The sequence below is a fragment of the Dicentrarchus labrax genome, unplaced genomic scaffold, assembly GCF_905237075.1.
Source record: "Dicentrarchus labrax unplaced genomic scaffold, dlabrax2021, whole genome shotgun sequence".
NCBI classification, from domain to species: domain Eukaryota; kingdom Metazoa; phylum Chordata; class Actinopteri; family Moronidae; genus Dicentrarchus; species Dicentrarchus labrax.
In genome coordinates, this window is record NW_026136717.1 from 9,797,411 (window position 1) to 9,823,250 (window position 25,840).

At 40.5% G+C, this 25,840-nt stretch overlaps 1 protein-coding gene across 40 annotated transcripts in view; it reads right to left on the reverse strand.

The window, feature by feature from the left end:
- LOC127379623 (receptor-type tyrosine-protein phosphatase delta) overlaps positions 1–25,840 on the reverse strand; it is a 353,106-nt gene that overhangs the window by 8,090 nt on the left and 319,176 nt on the right. For 11 of the 40 annotated variants that reach the window (XM_051429457.1, XM_051429444.1, XM_051429443.1 and 8 more), the window contains 14 exons: positions 24,945–25,532; positions 24,405–24,505; positions 24,018–24,274; positions 22,713–22,806; positions 20,628–20,837; positions 19,357–19,517; positions 17,276–17,290; positions 16,218–16,330; positions 14,112–14,153; positions 13,415–13,512; positions 10,000–10,123; positions 6,960–7,135; positions 5,020–5,139; positions 4,762–4,916 (listed from right to left, as the gene is read on the reverse strand). In XM_051429457.1, the coding sequence (XP_051285417.1) occupies positions 4,762–4,916; positions 5,020–5,139; positions 6,960–7,135; positions 10,000–10,123; positions 13,415–13,512; positions 14,112–14,153; positions 16,218–16,330; positions 17,276–17,290; positions 19,357–19,517; positions 20,628–20,837; positions 22,713–22,806; positions 24,018–24,274; positions 24,405–24,505; positions 24,945–25,532 (2,254 nt within the window). The remainder of the gene's footprint in view (positions 1–4,761; positions 4,917–5,019; positions 5,140–6,959; positions 7,136–9,999; positions 10,124–13,414; positions 13,513–14,111; positions 14,154–16,217; positions 16,331–17,275; positions 17,291–19,356; positions 19,518–20,627; positions 20,838–22,712; positions 22,807–24,017; positions 24,275–24,404; positions 24,506–24,944; positions 25,533–25,840) is intronic. The other 29 variants (XM_051429470.1, XM_051429469.1, XM_051429473.1 and 26 more) reach the window with 15 other exon arrangements.

Sequence of the window (25,840 nt, forward strand, 5' to 3'; positions counted from 1 at the left end):
ATGATTTTTTTTTTTTTTTTTTTTTGAGGGTTTCGTTAATGTGCCGGGCAACTTCTGAGAAGTGCAGCTGACTTCAATTAACGCCATTAGATTAGCACAGTGCACCCAAATGGCATAAGAGCTGTAGAAGAGGCACTGAAAGGCAGGTCTCTTCATTAAGATTCACATTGGCACATTTTTACATTAGTGTGAAAAAAGCACTCTAACAAAGAGGGAAAATGTTTTACAGTTTCTCTTCAACCTCCTCTTGCAGGCCAGTTTGAGACATGCTGTTCAAATGTAGCCCCCTTTTGCAGACTGCTGATGGGATAAAAATGCTCACCCCTGCACATTACATGTTTTAATAGCGCATGCCTCAGCACAGAAGATGTTTTCTGATGACAATTTATTTACTGTGGGGCGATGGGGTGGTGGTAAATCTTGTTCGTTAACTCTCCTCCCACCTCCCGCAAAGCACAGCATTGACAGGACAAGTCCTTGCACTTGGCACTCCAAAGTAAATAGGTTATTCAATCCATTAAGCTGACATGCCTACGAGGTGTGAGCCATGCTCTTGTGCCTCCTCCTTCTGATGGAGCATTTGTTTTTCATTTGCTCTGAGGAACGGGGAAAGGGTTGAGAAGGAAAACTCAAGAGGGAGTAAAGTTAGTCCCCGGGGGCAAGTCTGGTTAATGTGCCATGCAGCTGGAACAGTGCTGCAAATGGAATAAAGACACGTATGGGAGTCATTGGCTTTAACAAATTATCTGATGATCACTTTCAAAATGGCTGACATTGGCTGAATGAGACAGAACTTTTTTCTTTTATTTTTTTTTTTTTACAAAACTTCACAGCTCTAGGGCAATTACAAAATGTGCATTTGAGTCAAAGGGAAAATCGGGCTGTAAAGAAATGTGAAAGTGTCTCAGGGATATTTGAAGAATGAACCACTTCCAGGTCGGAGAACACCTCAGCCCTTGGGCGAGGGATGCAGAAACTAGAAAAGATTTCTCCCTTTACCCCAGCTGTTTCCAATCTGAAAACATGTTACAGTGCAGACCTGAATGTGGGAGAGTGATGACCTGCGAGAAAGTAAGTGACAGAGTGACAGCATTGAGCTAGAGAGACGGAGACAGAGAAAGATGAAGAATGGAGGTGAGGAGACAGAAGGTAGAGCTGTGTTATGTGGGGAGAGATGCTGCCAGGTATCTTGGAGATGCTTAGTTCTCAAGTTAGTTTTATAAAGGGATGACCAGCAGAAATACATATTAACCAAAATTTTCCTTCAATGTAAGAGCGGGAAACGCTAGGAACATGGAATACTCCTTTATCGACAAATGACGTGTGTGTGAGGTGGTGCAGAAAGCCGTCGGAACATTTGGCAGTTGAAGGGGAGCTGGTGGACTGACTGCACTAATGACCTGACACTGCCTTTTCAGCCAGTGAAGACCAGCTGCTTTGGACGTCGACACACATTAAGTGTCAGACTAATATGCTTTCCAGGAGTTTAGGGAATAGGGGATGGGAGAGAAAGTGCAGTGTAAAATACAGCTGCAATGAGTCCCGAGAAGATAAAGCATGAGCAGCAGTGAAAGCAATTACATATGTATTGTTACCAAATCTCTTGCCGTCAGCTAACCTGTCACCATTTCCCTACACTACCGATTGAACACACACACGAACTCAAACTCAATGGGATCACTGCATTGCTGTTAATGGAGTCAATAGTAATTTTAGTCCTTTGCGTATATGAATACTTTTAAAAATGTGGAAAGTAAATCAAAGAAGTAATTCATTTCTGACTCAGGACATATGGCTTTGCCCTCTAACTGGGTTTTGTAAGTTTGCCACTTTCCTTCACAAACCCCTGGAGAGTGACTGCTGATGACTGTCTATTGTGACATGCCAACAACAGTAGGACAATTCCGCTTGCATGCAACTATGCCATGATGACGGGGAGGCGGAGTTTTGCAGCAGCGCTCCTGAGTCATCCCTTTCCTTTCGCTGTATTAGAATCACGACTGGAAGAGCATGTAAACTTGGTATGGCTTGATGGAAATGAGGAGGTCATGTTTAATTTTTCCAGAAGGGATGTTTTGTACGACCCCGTGGTACTAAACCTACTGGTGAGACTTTTGTGGCATATGAGGTCTTCGATGTCGATGGTGGAAAAAGCCAGTGTTAGTTACTCCAGCCAAATCTTGTATGAAGGAAAAACACTGCTGCACTGACCACTTTGGGTTTAAAGGTCTGTTGAACCCATGAACACAGCCAGGTTTGACCAGGTGTGGTCTGTTTTCCACCCAGCTGTGGTGTAGCATTGTCTAGTACAACACTTCATCACGGCAGGGCGGTGAGCAGGCATATTCGCCTGGGTGCAGTTGCTCCTTAACTCCAACTGTTTTTCACGATGAAAAGCAGTATAATCCAGTTTTCTGCTGTCTATCAGTTTGTTCACTTTAGCTTGAAACACAAAGTTTTGCCTAAAAATGGTTGAATACACAGCTTCTGTTTTTGCTCGAACGTTAGCTATTTCAGTTTGTCATTTGCAACTACTGTAATTAAAGGCAGTTAGGTGACTAGTACTGCATTATGTGCTGCCTGCCACAATACACATACACATGCACAGTAATGGAAAGAAAAGAAAAAAAGGGCTAAAAATTGCTAGGTTGTTAGTGTAATCCTTTGAAACTGGGGGTTGTTTTATCAAAAGTTTCCCTTCCAAGTCACTGGGAGAGGCCACTGACCTCCACGACATTCAATCATGTCCTTTTGACCTCTTTCACCACCTCACAACGCCTGGGTAGCCCTTCAGCTAGAAGAGCCAAACAGTCCCTGACCTATGGGTTAGTGAAAACAGCAGGAACTAGGAAAGCAGGAAACATGCTATAGTGTCCGTGGAAGGCAGGTTTCTGAACACGTACTGTGATTTCACCTTGTCAGAAGGGTTAGCTCTGCAGTGGAAACACATGAATGCATTTAGATTATTATTAAACACGCCTGTAGTGAAACCGTGCACGCAAAATTCCTGGGCCCTAAGTTAATCGTTAGTTTTCTGGCAGTGTGAGAGATCGTCTGGCTTACATGTAAAGTTGTGTCACTGAAGCAAATAAATAAATCAATGAATACAAATTTGAATATTTCGTTCTTCTCTCTAGAGTAATTTGAGCTTATTTAGATAAGCTCAACTAAAAACTATAAATGATATACAAAACACTTGTTTTAACTTTCTGGCTGTGTAAAATTTACGTCATGATGAAGGATAGAAAACAGATTACGCACAAAGTTGAAGTCTAAGTAAGACATGTTTCACCACTAATCTTCCTGAAATCGTCATCAAAATGCAGCCCTGTGTATATCAAATGAATTGTTATGGAAAGTAATTCACGAGAATTCTGCAGTAGGTGGAGTCATTTGTTACTGTTTTGTAAGACATGAATAGTTTATGGACACTCGTGGAGGATAAAATTATTGGGTGGTTATATTGAAGGATCTGTGTGTCCTATGGTGGTCAGTAGATAATGACAATTAGGTTTCTAATTAGTGATTTTACAGAGAATGGGAACAGTGTACAATTTATTTTAAACGGTTCTAACTTCAACTTTATACACCACCACAAACAAATCTGGCGCCTGTGATTGTTTATTTTTATGTCTGTATGGTCCCGGCACCTCAGCACGTTCATACATGGGGCTCTAAGCTGCAATTCAATTTTTGGTGCACCAACTAATTAATCGACCACTCGAGAGACTGTACCATGCTGTTAATTATGGCCAACAAAAGATTTTTTTTCTTCTTTTATTTAGGCCTCTCTGCATGTGCATAAATAGCTTCTGCAAAATTTACAGTATATCTCTGCTTTACCACAAAACACTCTGAACATTATTTTGCAAGTACACAAATATAAAGATGGCTCTGTTTTAAAATTGTGGTCAAACATGTGAGGAAATGTCTCTCAAAGGATTTGGTGCTTGGAAATGACTGTATCTGATAGGGAGCCAGAGGAATTAAAAACTCCCATCTGCACAGTGACATTAATTCCTGCATTCTGCTTCATTGTAAAAAAGTCAGGATTTTCAATTTGAAGCGATTCTGCAACTAGCTCTAATTAACTTCAGCATGTGGTAATTCTAATACTTCAGTAATCCCCCTTCCCTTTTTTTGTCACTTCCTGACACAAGTTTGTATCTATTACACTCACTATCGCTGTTTCTTCATTTGTACTGCCTTTTTTCCCCCTTCAGTCACTTGCTTTCTCTGTACGAAGCCTCTGATGACTTCCTGAGTTGAGAAGAGCCAGAAGTCTGTGTTATATCCTCGTGCCTCTCTGCTGGGAGTCTGGGCGCTTATGTAGTTGAGGGAAGTGAAGTTGGCTAATAGTGAAAGTTATTTGTTTCAGATGCAATAACCCAAGGGAAAAACCAAGGCCCTTGTGGGCTACTGATGTGCGACACGCTCGTAGTGTAGCAAGGAACACGACAGGTCTGCGTGTGTTTGTGTGTCAGTGTGTGGGAGGAAATGTTTAAGTTTGCTGAAGGCAATGACACTCGTACTCTCTGTTCTGTGATGTTGAAAGCACCTTCAGATTTAAAGTGTCTTCTGTGAGACATTTCTTCTGGTTCATGTCTGATCCGTTTTTTTTTTCTTAAATCTCTATTATAACATATAAACCTCTAAATAACCATTTTGTCATAAGTATTCATATATTCATTACAGCAAATGGAGAGAACAAAATCAATTTCATGCTTTGGTATGTTTTTGTGAAACCATGTTGTTTCTTACCTGCAGTGTACCACCATGGGCCCTGCATCTGGAGGATTGCAAGCTTTCACCCGTCTCAGGAAGGCCAGGAACGGAGTGGGGTGCTCCGGCACCCCGTGGTCTGGCCAGGCTGTGAACTGGAACTGCCTCACCTCTCTCTTCTCACTGGAGCCATTCTGAATATCAAGGTGGAGAAAGGTTCGTGACCAACGCGACTCGCATCAAATACTTGACAGTTAGTGGGGTCTAATAGGACAACAAAATCCAAATGCTCCTTACTTTAAAAAGTGCAAATGTCCTGACACAGTATGTGGCCAGTTCTACTGTGTCCAGCAGCGTCACTTGAATGAGGCCGTACGTCTCCGTCCCTCTAGTCGGCCAGTATTGGTCACATTTCACCTGCAGTGCAAAGAAATATCACATTAAACAAGGTCCAGATGGGAACATACATGAACACACTCTGCCCTGTACTTAGGGCAGATTAGTCTTGATGCATTTCTGTAATAATAATAAAAAAAAAAACCTTCCAGTTAAGGTGTATTTACGAAGTACAAATATGCACAAAGTCAATACAATAATGGTAAAATAAATAACCAGATACTCCTCACTACTGCTGACTATGTTTGATTTCATAATCAATGAAATGGCCTGAGATATTTGTATAGAGCCGACAGTGCTATTAATTGTCCTGACATACTCTATAATTACAAAGGTAACCACAGTTTCCAATCATATTACCGGCTCAGCTTTATTGCTATTCGAGTGTACAGCTTTGTTTCCCAGTTAACGGCCAATAAAACACTGTTCCATTATAGCATTACTGCTTAGCTGACAAAGGGAAGCACTATTGGTGTTGGGGAAGAAATAGCTGGGTTCCAATTCAATTGTTTTTCTTCATATTGTCCATTAAAATTGATGTGGTTTTAGCACTATGTTGAACACAATCAAAATGTCATCATGACATTACAAGTCCTGATGCTCTGTGACTGTTGAAAATTACAACTGGACACCAGTTGTTAAATATTTGAATATTCCAGTGATACGAGTGTACCATCCACCAGTTTCATTTCCTAAGCAGCTGTTATAGCAGTGACACCGGGAGTAATGAAGCGATTGTGACACCAGGAGTAATGAAATGATTCATAATAGAGTTTACTTGCAAATACGCAAGCTTTATATATATGCAAAACATATAAATACAGCTTGAGTGCTTCCCAGCGAATGATATGATTAATATGAAAGACAGGAGCTGTTGGCAGCAAACAAAAGCACATTATGTACTTCAAATGTCAAACAACATAATGGTATGGCAGGGTCAGCGAGGGTGGGATGTCTCACAAGACACCTTTACTTTAGTGCCAAGAAGAAGCACTCTTATATCAAAAAGCATCTATAGAGTGAAACAGACACTTGACAGCGTGGACCAAACTTAATTGAAGAATCATGCTTTTTACAGTGTCTACCATGTTGGAGAGCAGCCACAGGAATGTATTTGCTTTGCAGATTGTACGGATACTCTGTGGATTGAGTCAGCACCCCTGTTAACACTATGCCAAGCTCTTAGAAAAGGCATACAAGTGTGAAGGTCAGTAGCTTATGGAGTCTCTACAAGCTTTCATGTGCTCAGTCAAACACCGTGAGATGTGCAAGAGGCAGAGAGCAGGAGCAAGTGCCTTTCGACCACGTCAGCCTTAAAGGAATAGTGAGTGCGTACAGCTGGGCAATGCTGTTTTTATCACTGATTGTAATCCAGTGCCTTCAGCAGAGGCTAATGAAGGGAGCCACGCCACTAATCAGTGAGGACTAAGCAAGAACAGAAAGTGTGAGTGTAAAGAGAGGTTCGAGGATATCAGTGGGTAACAGAATGCAACTTGGCTTCTCTTGGAGAATAAATACGAAGGCATGTAGGGAGGGCCAAAGGTACAACATACTGTATAAATTAAGCAGGGTTGCACATCAGGTCACTGATAGAGGGTGAACAGAGTTGGAAGACATCAACTGCAAATTTTTTGTGTCAAATGAAGACTGGGAAAATTATATAATTGGCTTTTAATATTGCAATTTTGACACTTAAATAATTTGTTGTGTTTTTATGAGTTGGGATTACACATTCCGAAGCTAAAAAACCAAACAATTTCTATATTTGAACACAACTCATTAGAGAGATACACTAGACCACTCCAGAGAAATATGGCTGTATCTGTATTTCTGTCTCTTACCCTGGACCTCTCCTCCAGTTTGGTCATCATGACGATGATGGCACTCCTCTGCTCCCAGATCATCCTCCAGAATTCACCAAATGTCTCTGGCAGAGATCCTTGGGTGGCAATGTAGGCATTCTGCTTCCTGTAGCCATCGATATAGTTGGCATTGATATAGTCACTTCCAGGGATACCTAAAAAGGAGACGGGGTGTGACTTGAGTTGTCAAGCTGAGTTGGAATGCAAAAAAAAAATTTTTGAGGCACCAATGTGTTGCAGAGAGCAGGGAAATTTAGATAGTGGGAGTTCAAAAAGAGATATCTAAAAACAAAACAAAAAAAGGGTAACTTTGTCTAATGTAATAAATATAGTGGCATTTGTTGCTGTCTAAGTTTGCTTTGATTTTCTCTAAAGTTATTTAAGATAATGTCAGATTCTCCCTAACATAAAGGGGACACTTCTTTGTCTAATCTTCTGTGTTTTTTCTAAATATTAAATTGAAAAATAGCATAAAACAGTCACATTTGGAAGCAGCATTACAGTCCATAAGGATTTGTATTTCCTATCAACACCACATTTAAATCCACAGTTTGCGTGTCCCTCTTCCATATCTGCAAACGACTTACAGATAAAGCTCGGTCTGTAAAAGTCTATCACCTCACATGGAGAAAAACAAACCAACAAAAACCTAGCAAAACAATTTTCCCCCTCCCCTCCTCACTCCTCCTTCCCTTTGCTTATATTAAATGAAAGGCACAGCAGCCTTTTCGAATCCAGGCGAAAGAGACAGAGCTGACAGCTAGTCAATGCTTTAGGACTGGCAGTTTAGGGGCTTCATGCACACATGGTCGACCAAGATAAGTCCCATCTGCATGGACGTCACGTATCAGAGAATCCCCTCACTCCAACTGCTTCCTCTCCCCCACTTCTCCCCCAGACTCCCTTTTACTCCCAGGTAACTTATTCAACAGAAAAAAGAAAAGAAAATGGAATGTGAACACATTCAAAAACCAACCCAAATATTTTTTTTTCAAATGTCCCCCCGCCCCTCTCTTTTGCTGTTGAAGTTGTCCACACAGCCAGGCGGCTGTACATTTCTGTGATGGACAAGGGATAAATACAATTAAGCCCAGTGCGTTTTCAAATTGAAAAGAAAAGAGAAAAAGGAGACATTACTGTGGTTTAATGAGAATGAGGCAAGTTGTTTAATGCACATTTGAAAATGGATTTTGCCTTTATGCTTTCCGTCACTCAGGATTTGTGTGAATTCTAAAATTTTCTCTGTCAATATGCTTATTGAGAAATTAACATTGCTACAGTTTTGTTCAGTACTCCTCATAGAAAAAGGAATCTCAACAGAAATATAGAAAAAATTTATGGGGAAACATTGTAATGATATTAAAGATGAGGATTCTTAATAGTACCAATATGTTCAAGTGTAGACATTGTGCTTTTATGAGCAGATGACCACACTCACATTTTCTCAGTTTCCTGCGCTTTACTCCCAACAGATTTATAAAGTTGTCAAATTAGATTTCGATTAGATTTTCTTATTAAATGTGCTTTGAAGAACAGGAGGCCAGTGACTCAAGTATAGCTATTTTAATTCAATAAGAACAGCCTTGTGACAGCTCCCACACTAAATATAGAACGATGGAAAAAAACAGTGAGCTCCTGCATAACTTTAACTTTCAAAAAAGAACACAGATTTGGTGCAGGGATCATGCCAACAAAAACCAATACATACTAATTGAAATTAAAAACTGTACAATTTTGGCAAATGAAGAGCAGACACAGTTTCAGGGATTAACTTTAGATACCAGTTTAATCCTGCTAAGTTGTTTTGTATGGTCATGCATCTTAGCAAGAGGTGCCTCGTCAGTCATTAGAAGTGGAGCAAAATCAGTGATGTCACGACAATTAAAGTCCACAGACATACTCGAGCTTCAGAACGCCTGTATTCCGAGGATTCTACTCATCCATCCCAACATCAATAAATTCTGAAAGTACTGTAGCTGTCTTCAAATTCTGATGTCAAATCCCAAATCCCTTTTTATTCAAAGAACTCAATCAGAGTAAACAATAGACGCATTGCTTGCCAAAAGGCTTTGTTTAAGCTTTAGAAGGAAAAGAGGAAGTCCCTCATGTCCCCCTGGCTGAGAACTACCCGTTTGCTATCGCACAAAGGCTCCAATGTGGTTGTGCAGATGTGTTTATATGCCTGGCTAATGGAGTTCCATCAACACTCAAGCTGTGTGTTGTTTCAGAGAGACTGCAAAAAGGGCTCTCTAAGTCTTTATCTATCTGTTTTTGTAACATTAGCCATTTATTACTTTGTTTCTTTTCCTTCCCCCTCCATGGGAGCAGCTGAATGGAAATGGTTAATTAATAGCTGTGTGTGTGTATGTGCAATTGTGTTTAATCCAATAAACTGTTGAAGGAGCCAGCACTTAACTAGCCATTTCAAAATTGCCTTTTATTCCTTAGAAGCTGTACTGTATAATGTGCCAAAGACTCTTACTGGACTAGTTCAAGTCCGGTGAATCTGTAAAAATAGAGATTTGCCACTATTAGCTTCAAGGTTGCGCCCTGATGTCTAGAGCTCTGCAACCACATCTTGACTGAGTTCTGTCCATATCATGCTATTAGCAACACCCTGGCGACTGTATCACTCTGGCCAGTGTAACCTTAGCACTCTTATCTTTATCTTGTGTGTTGTTTGTGGGAGTTGTTTTGTCAGGTTCGAGGTAGGAAATGGGCTAACACATATTTAAATAGATTCTGGTAAAACTTACTTCTCTCACTATATGTTGTTGTTTAATCAGATTTTAAATGCTTGCCTCAGCATTATATGGGTCAATATCCTTTTTTCTAAAGCCATCTCTTTCTTTGCAAGGGCCTGAGGCATGAAAGGAGAGTATACATGCTTGTACAGGAATATATTTAAAAGTACAGTGTGGTTGCGCTCCTGAGGTCTAAATGATAGTTGCACAGGCTTTGTCTTTGTCTTTGGAATCGATACAGCAGTTGGGAGGGAAGATGTTGGTGGGCGGCATACCATCAATAGCAGACAGCAAGACTCTGGAATGGTCGTAGGCAATCACGTTGGCATATCTGTTCTTTGGTTTGTTGACCTCCAGGTTCGAGTGCTCCCATGTGAACTGCTGACCAGGGTCAATGGACTGTGAAGTAGAAGAAAATTGGTTTTAAAGTGGAATAGTTTTCACTATATGAACATGTTACAATAGTTCATTGCTAAGATTCAGTTCTACTCTATGACAATTGCCCATGAGGTATTGGTGCAAGATCCAGATCAGAAAGCTTACTTATGCCTTTCACCACAGAGCAACTGGAAATCTGATCTATTGCAGTTTAAATAATTCTCTTTAAAAGTATGCATGAAACTCAAGGCCATACTTAGCCTTGTATATCTTCAGACATTTACCCAAGCCCTTGTTTTCGAAGGCTATGAGGAAGGCAGTTTATTATAAGTGAAAACTTTGAATTTAGTCTTGTCTCCAATGTGTCTCTGTACATTTGGCTAAAAACACACTGTAGTTTCTGTTAATGTGAAGGACACTATTGAGTTTTAGTCCTGCTGTTAGACCTCCTCATTTGTAGAAAGGTTATAAAATATTGCTTCATCTTAAGCGCTTCAGCATTCGAGAGGTTTTCTTAAGACATACTGTATATGCTGTAATACAAAAATAACCAGTGGGTGTCCACTTTTCACACACAAAACGAGGACCCTCTTAAATTAAGTTAGGACTGTGAAATATATGTTGTGTTCTGGGTATAAAATACTTGATGTTATTGAGTCCAAAGGAAATCATTGTTATCTTACTGAAAGCTGATTTAGCTGATGAATAGTCTAACCCAGACTTTAACTCTTTTCAGTTCATTTAAATAGAATCTATTCTGGCCTCTCAATATTTTGTAGAAAATGGGGTGTCAACAGACACTGCAAACTAAGTTGACCCTTTTGGTCTAGAAATCTTAAATAAAAAGTGTAAGAGACCACTTTATGGATGGAAATTGGACTTAAAAGAACTATGTGAACTATGTGATGTCCTTGGCATGAAATAACCGCTACATATAAATGATTAGATTTACAAAAAAAATACCTTCTGAATTGGTCACAAAGGAAAAGCTTGTGTTCCATCGGCTTTCCTCATTTGATTTTCAGGACTTTACAGCACAGACTAGAATACCACACTTGAGACTAGTTCAACAGAATTTGCTATCCAAGCCCTCTTTCAGCTTTGTGAGGCGGAGATTGATAATGGTCCCTCATCAGCAATAAATGAACTATAAAATATAATATCACAAAGGGAAAATACAAAGACATGAAAGATAGCATTTCATTTCACATTACACTGAAAATATTGTGCTGCTGTTTTTAATGACGACAGGTTACTTTTATGAGTTAATCTCCACTGAAAGTTGCAGAAGTACAACAGGACACATTGCAACACACACAGCCACATTGACCTTGCTTATAATCTAGATAGATCTGAATATGGTCATACTTTTATGCCTTCTTTAGAGTGATTTATAAGAGCAATAAACACATACAAATGTGTTTTTATTCATTTTTAGATTAGTCTAATGATGGCAATCTTTAGAATATTAAATGACCACAGGGTAAAATACATTAAGAGGTATTTAAGAGCAAATGAGCTCAATGTGAATAAAATAATACATTTCAGCACTGAGTTCTTTATCTGCAGAAATCACCTAAAAGAGCAATATGCAGGGGACAAACCACTGGCTAAGCCTGATATTTTATCAAAATATGTTGAAACAGTGGGCTGCAACATTGCTCATAATAAAAATCTTTATTTCATTGTGCTCGCAAAATTGCTTTCCACTGCTCTCGAATAAGCACTATGAAATTGGAATTCAATGTACTTAAGCTGCAATAATGATTGGGCAGCTTGGCAGCCACCCATATGGTGACCTCATAGATTTTGGAGCCTTTGCAGGACCCACAGAGAGAAATGGGCAGAGAAAAGGTGACCGTTCCCATCTCACACAATGCCCCTGAAAGGACCTCTTGCTCACAACATTTTTTCAGGCTCTGAGTGTTCTGCAAACATAAATTCATCTCCGATGCAAAGACAATATAAAGGAAACATTTAGACAGTCTGGCTACAGCCCACAGGGTTTTGAGGGCGCTTAAACTTCAAGGACTTCTAGACCTCATCACACAATACATAAATATAACACCTTTGTTTCATGATGAATTTTTAGTGCTTTAGCTAGTGGCCATACATTCCATAGTGAGACTTAAGGTAAAGTGTAGATATGATGGAAGAATGTCACTAAACTGTAGCCTTTTGAAATATTCAAAATTGAGTAGCACATTAGTCACTACCATCAGTAAAGCATTAGGTTTCTCCAGGATAAACAATACTGATTATTCTTCTATATATAGTATACTGAATGTTTAGTACGTTGTTTGCTCCATCCAACACATCTGTATTGCGAGGTGTAGTGATGCCTCTAGGCACTGATAGCAGCACCTCAGAGTTTTAGTGCTATTATTTTAATGTATTTCTAAGATTAATTCATATGGTAAAAATATCATCAACTGAGCAGGTAACAGGAAATACAAATACTTGATCTGCTGAAGTGATATAATTAGACAGCACTGGCATTGCAAACCAAACTGGGTGCATTGTGCTGTCTTTAGTGTTTTACCACTCCTTACCATATGAATATCAGATATAATCACAGTGATTTCACTTTTACTAAAAAAAAAAAAAAAGTAATTAAGATATACTTTCTCATACAGGCTTTTTGGTATGTTGTGGTTTCCGCGCTGCCATTTTTACTCGGTTTAGTCATATTTGCCCTTTTTTCACAGCAGACATGTTTTACTTGTCATAGCAGGAAAAGCACAGGTGTTACTAATACCATTAATGAAGGCCTCTTTTCCAGTCAAGTGTCTCAGTAAGTCATGTCAGTGAGCCAGCAGGCACAGTAGCAGGGTTCTGGAACTGGAAATGGAGTGCAGCCGTTATTTATGTTATCAATTAAACCTGTGCGTTTCATGCTATGAAATGTCAAAATGTCTGCCGTGAAACAGGCATACTAACTGATTTTAGATCTCTGCGTTTGTCTGGTGAAAATATTTTTCATGAGAGTAGTTCCTGACCTCTGCCCTTGCTTGGCAGTCATCAATGAAAGTTGACACATTGTTGACTCGCTTGAACTGCTGTGTGGTTGGCATGGGCATGTAATGATAGGATTTAGGCTTCCAGGAAAACATCATTGAATGCAAGACTGTGGGTTTTGCCCACCACACTAAATAGTGACAGTAATTTGAAATCAGTTTATCTGAGCACCTGGTTCATGCTCCTGTATACTGCTAGACATTATGTTGCATTGTTGTATTTATGCCACAACACTCTTACTATGACATTTATTGCAATGACATTCATCACAGTTCACAATATTGGGAGACTTACTTCATATTCTTGTGAAAACTTGAGGTTGTCGTTGGCTTTCAGGCGCTCAAGATGATCTGCCAGGTCCATAATTGGGATTGGAGGGTGGCTAGCCATACCTGTCAATCAAACAGACTGAAGGTCAGACACCGATCTTGTAAGAGGGCATCACCCAAGCACAAGCCAACAGTGAATCATTAGATAAGCAGCATGTGTGTTTAACAGGGGGAATGGAAGAGTGGATCTTGTTAGGCTAGTTTGTTCACTCAAAGCAGTGGCCATGCTCATAGAGAGAATATGGACACAGAAGCCAATGAGAAGTCATCGAGCACACTTGCCCCACTGGGACTCTCCCTATTGAGAGAGAAGAACGTTATTTATACAGAAAGCTGCCGTGGAGTAGTTAGCATGAGAGTAAGACACAGATGCAAACAAACATCCCATTAAACAAACAACCAAAAAAAAATAAAATAAAAAAAAGAAACATTCAAAATGTTAAGCCAGATGTTGACATGTGCTTTGAGTGATGACATGTTTTCAGGCTGTCATTTCAAACTCCGCCTGCTGCGATGACATAGCATTAACACCAGATGGATTAGATGGGGATGAGAGTACAAGACTAGGCAGAAAAAAAGGAAAAGAAGGGAATTAAAGCTAAACAAAAATAAAAATAAAAATAAAATAAATAATGTCAAATGCATAATCGAGACCAACTAACTTGACAAATGGAGGTTACTGGGGTGACTGGACGCACCTGAACCTGTGGAGGAAACGGCGGTGTAATTAAATACATTGCAGATGTTATAGCAATGTGATGACTATTTTCTTCACAAATGTGACAAGAAGTAGTTGAATGATTATGTGTAGTCTAAATGGGACATTCATTAGTAACATACAAATCATCATGCTAGAAGCTTGGCTATGCCACCATGCTTATGTCACAGAAATAAGAAAGTGCACAGGGAATAAACATCCTAGCAGCACAAACCAAAGTCGGGCAACCGCAGTATATTTGACATTCATTTTAACCTGAGGATGCTGACATGGTGATATACTACTTGCATAGTCTGCAGCATAAAGTTTCAGCCTGCAGTTAAGTTCACTTGACTTTGACAATGTAGAGTTGACATTGTTGAATATGGGTGGTAGTCAAGGTATATGTGTCGTCACTATATTTAAGAGCTTCGATGTAGGAAACAAAAAAAAGTCTAGGGTTCTAACAATAATGTTCACTAAGGCACCTTTTTGTACATTCTGTTGCAACCCAGCCTGTGGCCAAAGATCTGCAACTTAAAGAGTTCAGGTGCCATTTTGACACATCAGTTGGGTCTCTCTTTCTCTCTCCCTCCAACATTGAGGTGATGTTTCATTTTGGTCGCTGGCACAAGTGGGCATTAGCTAATGGAAGCTATGCCTCGTTTTCCCACCCACTCTCGCAGCTCTCTGAAAGACTGCAAAGGGTGTTTCTATTGCAGCCCCTCTACTCAAAATCCATTTCCACCACTGGGGGACAATGAAAGTACCATTTCCAACACGCCGTCGCTCAAACATCAAGCATCCTTAAGATGAAAATGTCCATTGAGGGGTAAAGAGGTGAAAGACAGGGTGGAGAGAGTAGGGGAAGAGAGGTGGTCTAATGTAGAGGCGCTTCAGGACTTGAGAGAAAGTGGTCACGTGGTAGAAAAAAATGTTTGGTCCTTTTTGAGCAGTGAGAGAGCCAAGATACCAGCTCTTAGAAAGGCTGTTGGGGGGGTTGGAAATGATGGCTTGAGAGGCGAGTGAAATAGTGGGAGGATGGTTGAGATCACTCTGAGCCAAAAGGAAAAATACCCTTCTGCCAGGATGAAACAGCCAGTAATGGTCCTAACATCATTGAAGAGCTTTCATAAATATGCATAATCTTTTTTCAGAAATGAGCCTGCAGGGATAATTCATCCTCCTTTTATACTAGCTGACCTGAAAAATATGGCTTTGATATTACAACATTATTGGCAGTCTCTGAACACCTGTCCCAAAGCAGTTGGTGCCAGAGGAACTCAAACGGCAGATAAGTGTGTCTCTCGGACAGGACGGGGGCAAAGATGCATACCTCCTTTTCCAGGTGATAAATGGACTGTGACTCCCATTGTTTCCCCCCAGGCGAGAAACCGCCACATGACTGAGCCCAGGCATGACCACTGACCACCACTCACCTCAGCACTAAAGGTCAGAGGGAGTAAACACTCGCGTTTACAACTTGTCACCACATTTTTTTCATCGCTTTTGCGTTGGCTTGCATACAAAATGGTACACCAGAGCCGTGACATGTTTTGCATTTTCTCTCACCTTCCACAATTCAGCATCCTGTGACTTCTAGCAGCAGGATACCATCCAAGCAGGACCGTACTATTCTGAGTAAGCGTGACTCGTCTTGATGACCTGGATAACGCAGGTGCAGAGGAAGACGACAGCTGCCACAAAACTGTCAAGCTTGCATTTCTGCCTCTTCATTTTCCACTGAGATATGTCTCCGGGGAGGAAACTGTCAGTTTTGACCCGCTGTGCCATCTCTAAGCACCTGTCCATTGTCTTCTTGCAAACTGCTCACTTGTTTAATGCCAATCTCGCGGCAAAGATAATTGACTTTTTGGACGTTACGGTATGAGGCTTCAGTGCCCGTGGTAGTTGCAAATGAACAAACAATGGATGATTTTAAAGCTAATTGTGAATATACATCATTCCTTTAAGCAAGCAGTCAGTAGCAGTGGCATCCCTTTTCACAATATTCAGTTGTAAATTCACAGTTAAGGAGATGAACGTCTCTGGCTTCCTTTGGAATACGTACCAGGCGTTTGAAAGTTGAGACGTCGAAGCTCCACGGGGTCAGTGGGATGATGCAGCGGCATTTCCTTGCTGTTAGGGAGACTGCCTTTCCTAGCTTCAGATTCTGCTCTTTTTCTGCAGAACAAACAGCACATTTTAATTATTTTTGATGAACTTTTCTATTGGTGCTCAAAACTCTGTACAACTGCATAACCTCAAAGCTTGCCTTGTGGTCTAATAAATACTGCAGGCAAATATGTAATTAAAGAGGCGACAGCACTACATTCTTACAGTACATAGGGCTGCAGGGGGTGGACTAAATAACATCAACACTTCAAAGTATAATGCAATCCAATACAATAGCCCTTTAAATACTACCTTTAGCGAAGCCTAATGTTCACTTTTCAATGATAGTGTCAGATGGGGTGTCAATTCAACTCTACAGTCATTTTGAAGCCAAAGTTAAGGGTATTATTTGGATTGCACTATCATGGTGCTGGTACTGTATTTGAAAAAACAACAATATATATACATACACAAAGGTATAATTTAATACAGGACTATTGTTCTGAGTTGCAGAATGTTGTAGAATATTCTTTTTTGTACTGCTCTTTTTTACTTTATTTTCCAGTATTCTGAATGCAGATTCCTATATCTGTCTGTGACGTTTTATCTCTTTTTCACATATTTTTAGTGAACAACATTGTCACCTCTGACAAAAGATGCCGTATGAATCGAGTGTTAATTTCATAGACGGCAGTTCGGTTTGACTGCAACATTGGTCACTGACATGGATCCCATGTTTTGGAGGAGGTCAACAGTAATTACAAAGTCTAATGGAAATATAGTGGAGATTTTGACATTGTGAATTTAAAGTTTATTAGAAATAGAAAAAGATTTGTGCATTGATAAAAGTAAGTAACATGTGTTTAACATTTGATTAAGCACATAGTATGATTTCACAAATGACATCAACTCCAGGCAACCAATTTTGATATGTTTGGATATAATATGTACAGTGCAGGGAGAGGGAAAGGTTTAAAGGGAGTTAGTTTTTCTCTGCTTCCTTCTCACTCTTACCTGTCTGGTTTGCTGCTCCATTGGTCAGCAAGAAAAGAAATATCGACACAACATTAGGTGGTAAGACCTTTGGCTTTATATAATGGAGAATTCCAGAAACTTTCCTGTAGAATAAGCGAATGACTGACTGCATAAGAGACAAACGATACCAATCATATCTCAATTTTGCTTTACGTGCAAGATTAGTGATGCTTCACTTCAGAGATTATGCTCAATTATGCCGCCTTGGGGCTCTTTGTTTCAAATACTACAGTTTCCCAGGTGCATCCAAGATTTGTACATTGTATCTCTGCTATTTCGAGCAGTTTCAGCTGATTGCTTCTTGTTCAAGCATAAAAGTCATCTCTTGAATCCTAATTGCTGTGGCTGTCTTTTCCTGCAAGTCTACCACTGTTGCATTTATTAAAATCAAGAACTATGCATATTCAAAATCTATGCAAGTGGTATAAATGCAAACAACTTTAGGGATCATAATTTTATCATGCATTATACTGCATCCAAATGTATTTTGCCATTTTTTAAAAACCTGTTTATTAGAAAAATTCCACAATGTATTGGTTGGGTAGCAGACCTAACTTGACTTCAATTATTCTACGTGTAGGTGTATAATTTACTCTGATTTATGTTTCTCTCTGATTAAGCTGCACATTGTTATCCCCATGTCCTTTCCCAGAGCCCAACATAACATGGTTGTTGCCCTTTGCTTTGCACAAGAGGAGCACTCTGTCACATAAAAATTGATCTCGACAAGAGAAATATCTTCTGGTTATGCACCGAATGTTCCCTAACGTAGCGGTGACACTGGCTTGGTAATTGATGTGTAAAACTACCTGCCACAATTGGAAACTCTGAAACCCTCCGCACACACGCTCTCTGTTCACTTTCAATTCACCTTTGTACTATCCACCCAAAACTTGATATGAATGGAATCCAAGGACAATAAGGTGTAAAAGAGAGCCAGAATAAAGCTGTAAGCATAAACCTCTTACATTACATTGCCATTGATGTATCTTGTCTTCACTATTGGTACGGTTACTGATTATGGCTTGTGCTGACTCTTCACTTACTAATCTTACCATCCAAAAATTACTTCTTGAGGACTACTGTGAAATTCTGCTTAGGACTGGACATTTGATTGACTGAACTCTGCAGAAAATAATGTAAAAGGTGACGAGAAACTCGATGGTGAAGGACGGAAAAAGCCTGCGTGGACGCATACATATAAGATATGTGCATGTGTGTGACAGCGCGGCATAAGGTCAGAGTCTGGACCTAGAGCTACTCTCTCTTGTGGAATGGATAGTAGTAATAGGGGAGGGGTTGCGGTAGCTCGGATGCTTGCCCAGGCCCCAGGGCCTTTCTAAAGCTGCACACACATGCAGTGACATGAAGCAGATAGTCACAGCTCTCCCCTCCTACGCTTGACTGATGAGCAGTGACAGCACGAGGTCTCGCTACCACTAGGGGGTTTCAGACAAAAAGGCTGTTTTGATTCAGTGTGAAAGTGCACTACCGCAAGTGTTTCCTACAGTTTTACATGTGTTTGCGAGTGCTTGTTCGTGCATGCAGGGGGGGTAGATGGATGTGTCTGATTAACTTTCAGTCAACGCACGTGTCTGCGTGAAGAATTGTGGGCGTCTGCATTTGATGGCAGCTTTGGTAGCGGTATGCTTGGATTTACTCATTTGAGATTTAGAGTGTGCTTGTGATACTCAGAGTGAGGGTCGTGGATGCGCCTCAGGCTTTTAGTTAAAATCTTACATTTAGTTTTAGCATTCAAATGTGCTAATTGTACATTTATATGGTGTAATTTGCTGCTGTCATGAATGTTAAATATTCAGTTGTCATACATAAATGTTGAATGGCTATACATGAATTTTAAAGGCACATCAATATGTAATGATGTTCATATAGAACATGTTTTGCAACATCCCCTTGCAGTGAATGTGTGCCAATGTATGCACAGTATTCATATTAAGTGTTAAGGTAATTCTTGTGCATTTACATCACTTGGTGGGAAAAATAATTATTATTTATTATATTTATAATTTTATATGCAGATTATCATTGAATATCCTCACCTCTTGTAGAGGAGGATGGCAATGACGATACATATGATGAAGACAACTGCTAGCACAGGGCCAACCACCCAGATGAGGCCTTCCTCCTCATCAATGATCGGCTGTGGGTCGATGTCAGCTGACACAACCGGGTCGGAGTAGGGGCTTGTGGCGTACATGATCTGAGCCAGGGAAAAACAAATCACTGATCAATATTCTATCCTAGAATCTGTGTTACGTGTTAGACCTCATCCTGCTCATTATTCCATCATTTTATCTAGTATCTGGTGATTTTTAAGCTATTTTCTTGTCAGTGTGTCACACTGTTCCTTTGACACAGATGAAGCTGATTTTCAACTTAAGTTACATCAACATCCAGAACTGAAGGCTGAAGGACACATTTTAACCAGACTTATTTAAGGAGCTCAAAGATATTCAAACCACTACTGGAAGACTTCAATTAATTTATCCCCACTACAGTACATTTCTAACAAGACTTGAACAAAGGCCGCATGACCAACAATAGAAATTAAAAGCCAATTCAAAGTTTTGCTGTGTAATTTCAGCTAAGCTGCAGTTTGGCCAATCAAAATGATCTTCAATATCTTTCCTATACAGGAGCCTTGATTGAACTATTTCACATTCTAAGAGGAGATAAAAAATGGTCTTCTGGGAAGAAAATATATGCTTCAGTGGGCAAATTAGAGATTTCCCTTCGTCCGTCATTATCGTTTTTGCTCTACCTGAACTCGGGGTTAGCTGAGAGAGTGTGAGGAAGGACTATAGACCCTGCAGCTCATCAAATCCATCATCACTCCTGCAGCTGCCTAATCATACAGCTTTCTGGTCTTCCATCCAGACAGACACGTGCACACATACACACTAGCTGCAGCAGCGGAGATAAGGTGGACTGCACGTAGGACGCAATTAAAGAGGAGCCCTGTTATCGAGGTATTCTTGCGATCAGCTAAGGTCTTAAGGGGTTTCTCTCCCTAAAGCAGCGAGGGTCAGCTTCTTGGGCCAGCTGCAGCTTTAAGTTTTTAAGTCAAAGCCTCACAAGGGCTCAGAGTAACACATCTAACCAGAAGCAAACTCCGACCCTCCACCACGATGCAGTGGATTTAACCCTGTCTGTTTATTAACATGTACAGCTTTTAGCACAAAGGACCTGAGATCGCTGGCACAGGATAAGCCCAGAGGCAAGCAAGCTCATGTCTTGAGCTAAACTGCAAGTATAATATGAGACACATAGATAAAACTGAGATAATACATGTATGAGAGTTCCGACTTACGTTTTCAGACATCTCCAGAACAGCAAGCACAAAGAAGATGTACTCCTGGCCATTCTGGAGTTGCTTGTTTTCAAAGTCCCCGTAGATCTTGCCATCTCCGAGGGTGAACTCTTTGGGCAGGTCTTTGAAGTACGCAGCGATATAGGCTTTGGGTTCTGCCTGCCTCCGGAAACGGAGGCCTCTGCTTGTTCGGTTTATCTCCTTCAGCAGCTACAGTGAGGAGTAAGAAGCAGACAGTTGATAACACACAGGGACACGTTCCAGCACACACATGAAAACGCATCTGCACAAACTAAATCAGTCTATCTTGGATTTTTTTTTTCTCCCTTCTGATTGCTGAAAAAATGCTGATTGCAAGAGGCAGAACATAACAGAAAAGATCAATGACTTATTTCATATTTGTTTTTTTTTACTACAAAAGATTGTGAAATTAAAAGATTGTGTGGATTTCCAGCATATAAAACAGTTGAGGATTATCCAACAGCGTCAAACAGTAAAAACAAAAAAAGAGACTGAATTAATTTACAGAGCTCAATCATTTTTTTCTTCATACAATCAGAAACTGTTTTTTAGCTTGAGATAACTAGATGTAGACAAATAGAATCTAGGGAGATTTTTTCGCTAGATTTGATTAACACGTACAACCAATTTAATGTCTCTTAAATATGAATGAAAGATATGCAAAGTTAGGATAAATAACATTATGTATCAACAAATGGTTCAAATGATATCTTAAAAAGGGTAAAACAGTATGTAATTGGCAGGGATTTCTCCCAAAAAACACTTGAATGTTTTTCCAATGCCACTGCCAATTTTTAAAGGGAATTATCACATATCAAACCACAGACATTTTTTTTATCCAAAAGTCTACTCGATAAGTGTGAGAGCCAAAAATCCCACCTTTCCTCTTCCAACCAACAATAATAATACCAACAGGCAGAAAGAAACAGACAAAGCGTGCCCTTCATACAAGTCCGTACCATCTGATTTTAAACTTCCAGTACAAAGCGTGGATCATAATTATGCTAATTAAGCCTGGCTAGTTGTTTGGGCGTCTGATTTCATATCTCTCACTTGTGTGCATGACCGTGTGTATGTGCGCCTGTCATTCACATCAGAGTGCGTGCGTTCTTGTGTGTGCTCTGTTTTGGCTGCGGGGCTGTTGGTGCTGCCCGATAATGTCTTCAATCATCTCTCCTGTCAACACGGCTAAATCTAGCTGCCCTTGGGAAAAGTTGTGAAAAGGTGAGTGCCAATATTGACAAACAAATAAATTCTGACAGAGGGGCGACTTTTGGGCAATCGGTCAAGGCTACAGACATGGGCCTGTGGGCATGAGCTGTAAAGCCAATGCCAGATGAGACACGGTGTGTTTTCTTTCAGCCTCCAAGACATGTGATATATTAATATAATAGAAATATTTTAAAACTCACAATTTCAAAAGAAGCTATAATTCTCCAAAAGGACTAACAGTATATGCTGCACTGATTTGCTTTCAATATTTGACACTGCATCTAAAGGAATACCTGAAATGTAATCGCAGCTTACAAATACACAGTGATAAAACTTTCACTTCCTTATACATTTAATCATGCCTGCAATGCACAGAAGCTCCTGAATTATCTCAACCGGCTAAATATAAAAGTTGTCAAGTGTTTTGTGCATACACAGTAGCCTAGCTTTGCCTGGAATGAGAAGAGACATGAAGGCCTGATGCAGCTCTTCAGGTAATTACCACAGACACAAAGAGGAGGAAGAGGAGGAGGAGGTGGGGGTGGGGATGGGGGTTGAGTTTGCAGTGCTCTTGATGGCTACTTCATGTTCTGATTTCCATATGAACAGTGCTCTCTGCAGCTATTTGCGTCAATCAGTGAGACTCATCTCCTGTTCCTCCTGCCCTCTTAACTGCCTCAACTTATTTTTCCAGTTTCGAGAAAAGAAATGTGTGCTATGTGCACATAGTTACGTATGCCCTGTTAAGAAGCTAGGTACAATAACTGGATAAAGCAAAAATAACTGAAATTTGACATATTTTTGTTTTCTTTCCTGAGTTCTTATTTAAGAAGCTCAACCTTTTGAACATACCTCCTCCAAATTCATCTCATCGGGATTGTCCCAGGGTTTGAAAAACTTGCCAGTGCGCTGCTTCTTCAAAGGTACTACCACGATGTAATATCCCCTGGAAAATAACATGTAAAGTACAATATATTAATATTCTAGAGAAACATCACTGAAACTTTTAAGAAACAAGTTCACCAGTTGTTTTGCAAGACAATGGTTTTGACAGCAAGAACAAATACAGCTTTGTCCAGTGACCATCATGTCAACATGTACTGAGAGGGTGGTCTGCTTATTGGGAATGATGGGATGCATAATCATGCTGTTCGCAATTCTTTATAACTTGATTAGGACCATTTCCTCTATTTTATATTTTATTTAAGCATGTTCAGAGAAGTCAGACAATACAGCTACACCTCACTGAGGCCCCCCGAGGGCTAATTAGGAGACCTCTGTGAACACAAAGAAGATACAGAATTAGAAGGATTTTCATCCCTTCATCAGGGTGGCAGGAGAGATAACGGCCTATGCCAGAGTTTTCTGGGCTTCCTGGTTGGGCACTGCACTAGCTAGAGTTAGCCAGGAAGGCAGTGTGGCAGGCTAATGGGAACCTAATTAGCTTAAGCTCTGGCATGGGAGAAAGTGGACCAAGTGTATCCAGCAAGATCAAAAAACCCAAGATGGGTTTGAAGCGTCAGTCTACAATCGGATGTGCTCCTTGGCCTTCTGACAACCCTGGGCTTTGTTGAAAGGCTATAAGAGATTTTACAGGGCTTCGAGGAGTGCACTTAAATGAGCCGGGCTGCTTCAGTGTGTAATGACTGAGGTGAAGTGCATATTACACTGAAATCTAGGGATGAATATAAATGACTCTGTTTTGGAAGAATTATCCCTGACAAGGTCAGCTATCAAGTTAACTTGTTTATCTCCATTCACAATGCATCAGTAAGAAATAATCATCCTTAATATGGACATTAGCGATTGACAGTTCCACTGCACCATATTGATGTCTTTACAAGTCACACATCCAACGAGTCATTTTTATAAAGTCAAATCATTATGCTTGATGTAAGTTGGCAGTACCCGTATCTGATATTTAAAGTTAACTCAGAGGCGGCAATCGGTGGACGCATTAACTCGAAATTTTTACGAGATTTGGTATGTTAAAGTTTCCAGCCATCCATGCTGTTTTTCTGCATAACTCTGTGTACAATGATGCGGCAAAAAAAGTGCATTGATTTGGTGGCTTCTCGACTACTGATTTGAATCATCAGCATTTCAGTGGCAGCCCTGCAATTAGAATTCACCTTTAGTTTGATCATCTCTACTCACCTTACTCTTTCAGATGTCTGCACTGATGGTAACTCCACAGTCACCATACCATCTGAGTTGGTCTTGCCAATCAGGTAGGGTTTGGTGCGGAGGACGTCTGGGGCTGTCATGGTGGACACACGATGCTGCAGACCTCCAGCACTGTTGCCACGATTGGTCAGGAGGAAGGAGTACTGTGTCTCAGGTTGAAGACCCGTGATTAGCTTCTGTGTTAGCTTCCCATCCACCTCCACACTCTGCCCATTATCGTAGAGGATCTGTATGCGAATGAGTTTGTTTCATTTAGACATTTTTGTGGATTGTTTACTGAATACTTTTTGGGTCCGAGTAATATGTATAGTACATCAATGCATATGGAGATGTTATATTTTTCTAGGCAGTGCTCACAGTGAAAGGTTGAGCTGGGTTGTAGGTGTCAGGGATTTCCCAGGTCAGCAACACCGATGTCTTCATGGCAGCTTTCACGTGGAAATTTTTTGCAAACACTGCTAAAAGAAAGGGGGAGCAGGTGATTTAGACACAAAACATCCTCTCATAACTATCTGTGCCAATGGTCCCACACCAGTGCTTACCTGAGAATGTCTCCTTCAAAACCAGGCTGAAATTAGTATTACACTGAACTCAACACTGTCCTCTTACCTTCTTACCAACACCAACTCTTAAATTAATGACTGACCTTTGCTTGATTGACAAGACACAAAGAGACATACATACTTACACCATGTGAGTTTCTTAAATCATTCTTAGATTAGGGAGACTAAGGGTTAGGACAATATGTTAATACCAAAGTCATCTGGTTGATTCCATACTTTGACAACTTCTGCCATTTGAGGCTTTCAGAGGAAGCTGCTGCGATTTGAAAGGGCTGTGCAGGGAAAAGTTGATTTAAAAGGGAAAGAGCTAAAAAGGTTCAGGGACTGGTCCTACCTTGATCCAAAGGCTGTGTCCTGAATTGGACACTTGGGCTATAGGGACCAGAGCCCTTGCTGGTGAAGGCACACATTTTAATATCATAAGTGGTATCTGCCTTAAGGCCATCCAGGATGACTGTTGATTCTGGTGCAGTGATGAAGAGTTCTGAGGGACTGCGTGGGCTGTTGATGTCCTTATACTGCAGAGCATATTTCACTATTTGGCCATTTCGCTCTGCCAGCAAAACAGGTTGCCAGCTAACCTGAATGGTAGAGGTGGTGGCACCTTCTGCTGTAATGCTCTGAGGGTAGCCACTTGGTACACCTTCATTTGTGGTGACTTCTTTGACTGTCTCTTCGCCAAAGCCAACCTTGTTGCGCGCTGAAAGGCGGAAAGTGTATGAGGCTCCCTTATGGATCTCTTTGGTAGTGTAGTGATTCTCTCGCTCAGGGAACTCAATGACAGTCAGAGGATCCACGTCTTTGCGGCCAAAACGGAGGCGATAGCCTTGCAGGGGACCATGGGTTAATGCTGGGGGATGCCACTGGAGGAGAGCTGTGCCCATGTTGGTTGTACTGACCATTAGCCGAGGTTTATCAGGAACTAAGACATAACCAGTGAAGGGGGGGGGGAGAGGGAGAGAGGGAGAGGGAGAGAGAGAGAGAGAGAGAGAGAAAGTGACAACGTGTTACAAATATGCTTTTTTTTTATACTGACAGGCATTCAGTATCAGTCGCTTTACTATCTGTCTGTCTTTGTAAGTACTTTAACTGTAGCATAACACTTTAAAAAGAAAAGAGTGCAAGAGCTGAACTTGGGTGTCTTTTTTTTTTTTTTTTTTACTTGTCTTTCTTTTACTCTCTCTACATTTCCATGATTTTGAAAGTGCCTTTAGCATTTCTGCTTCACAC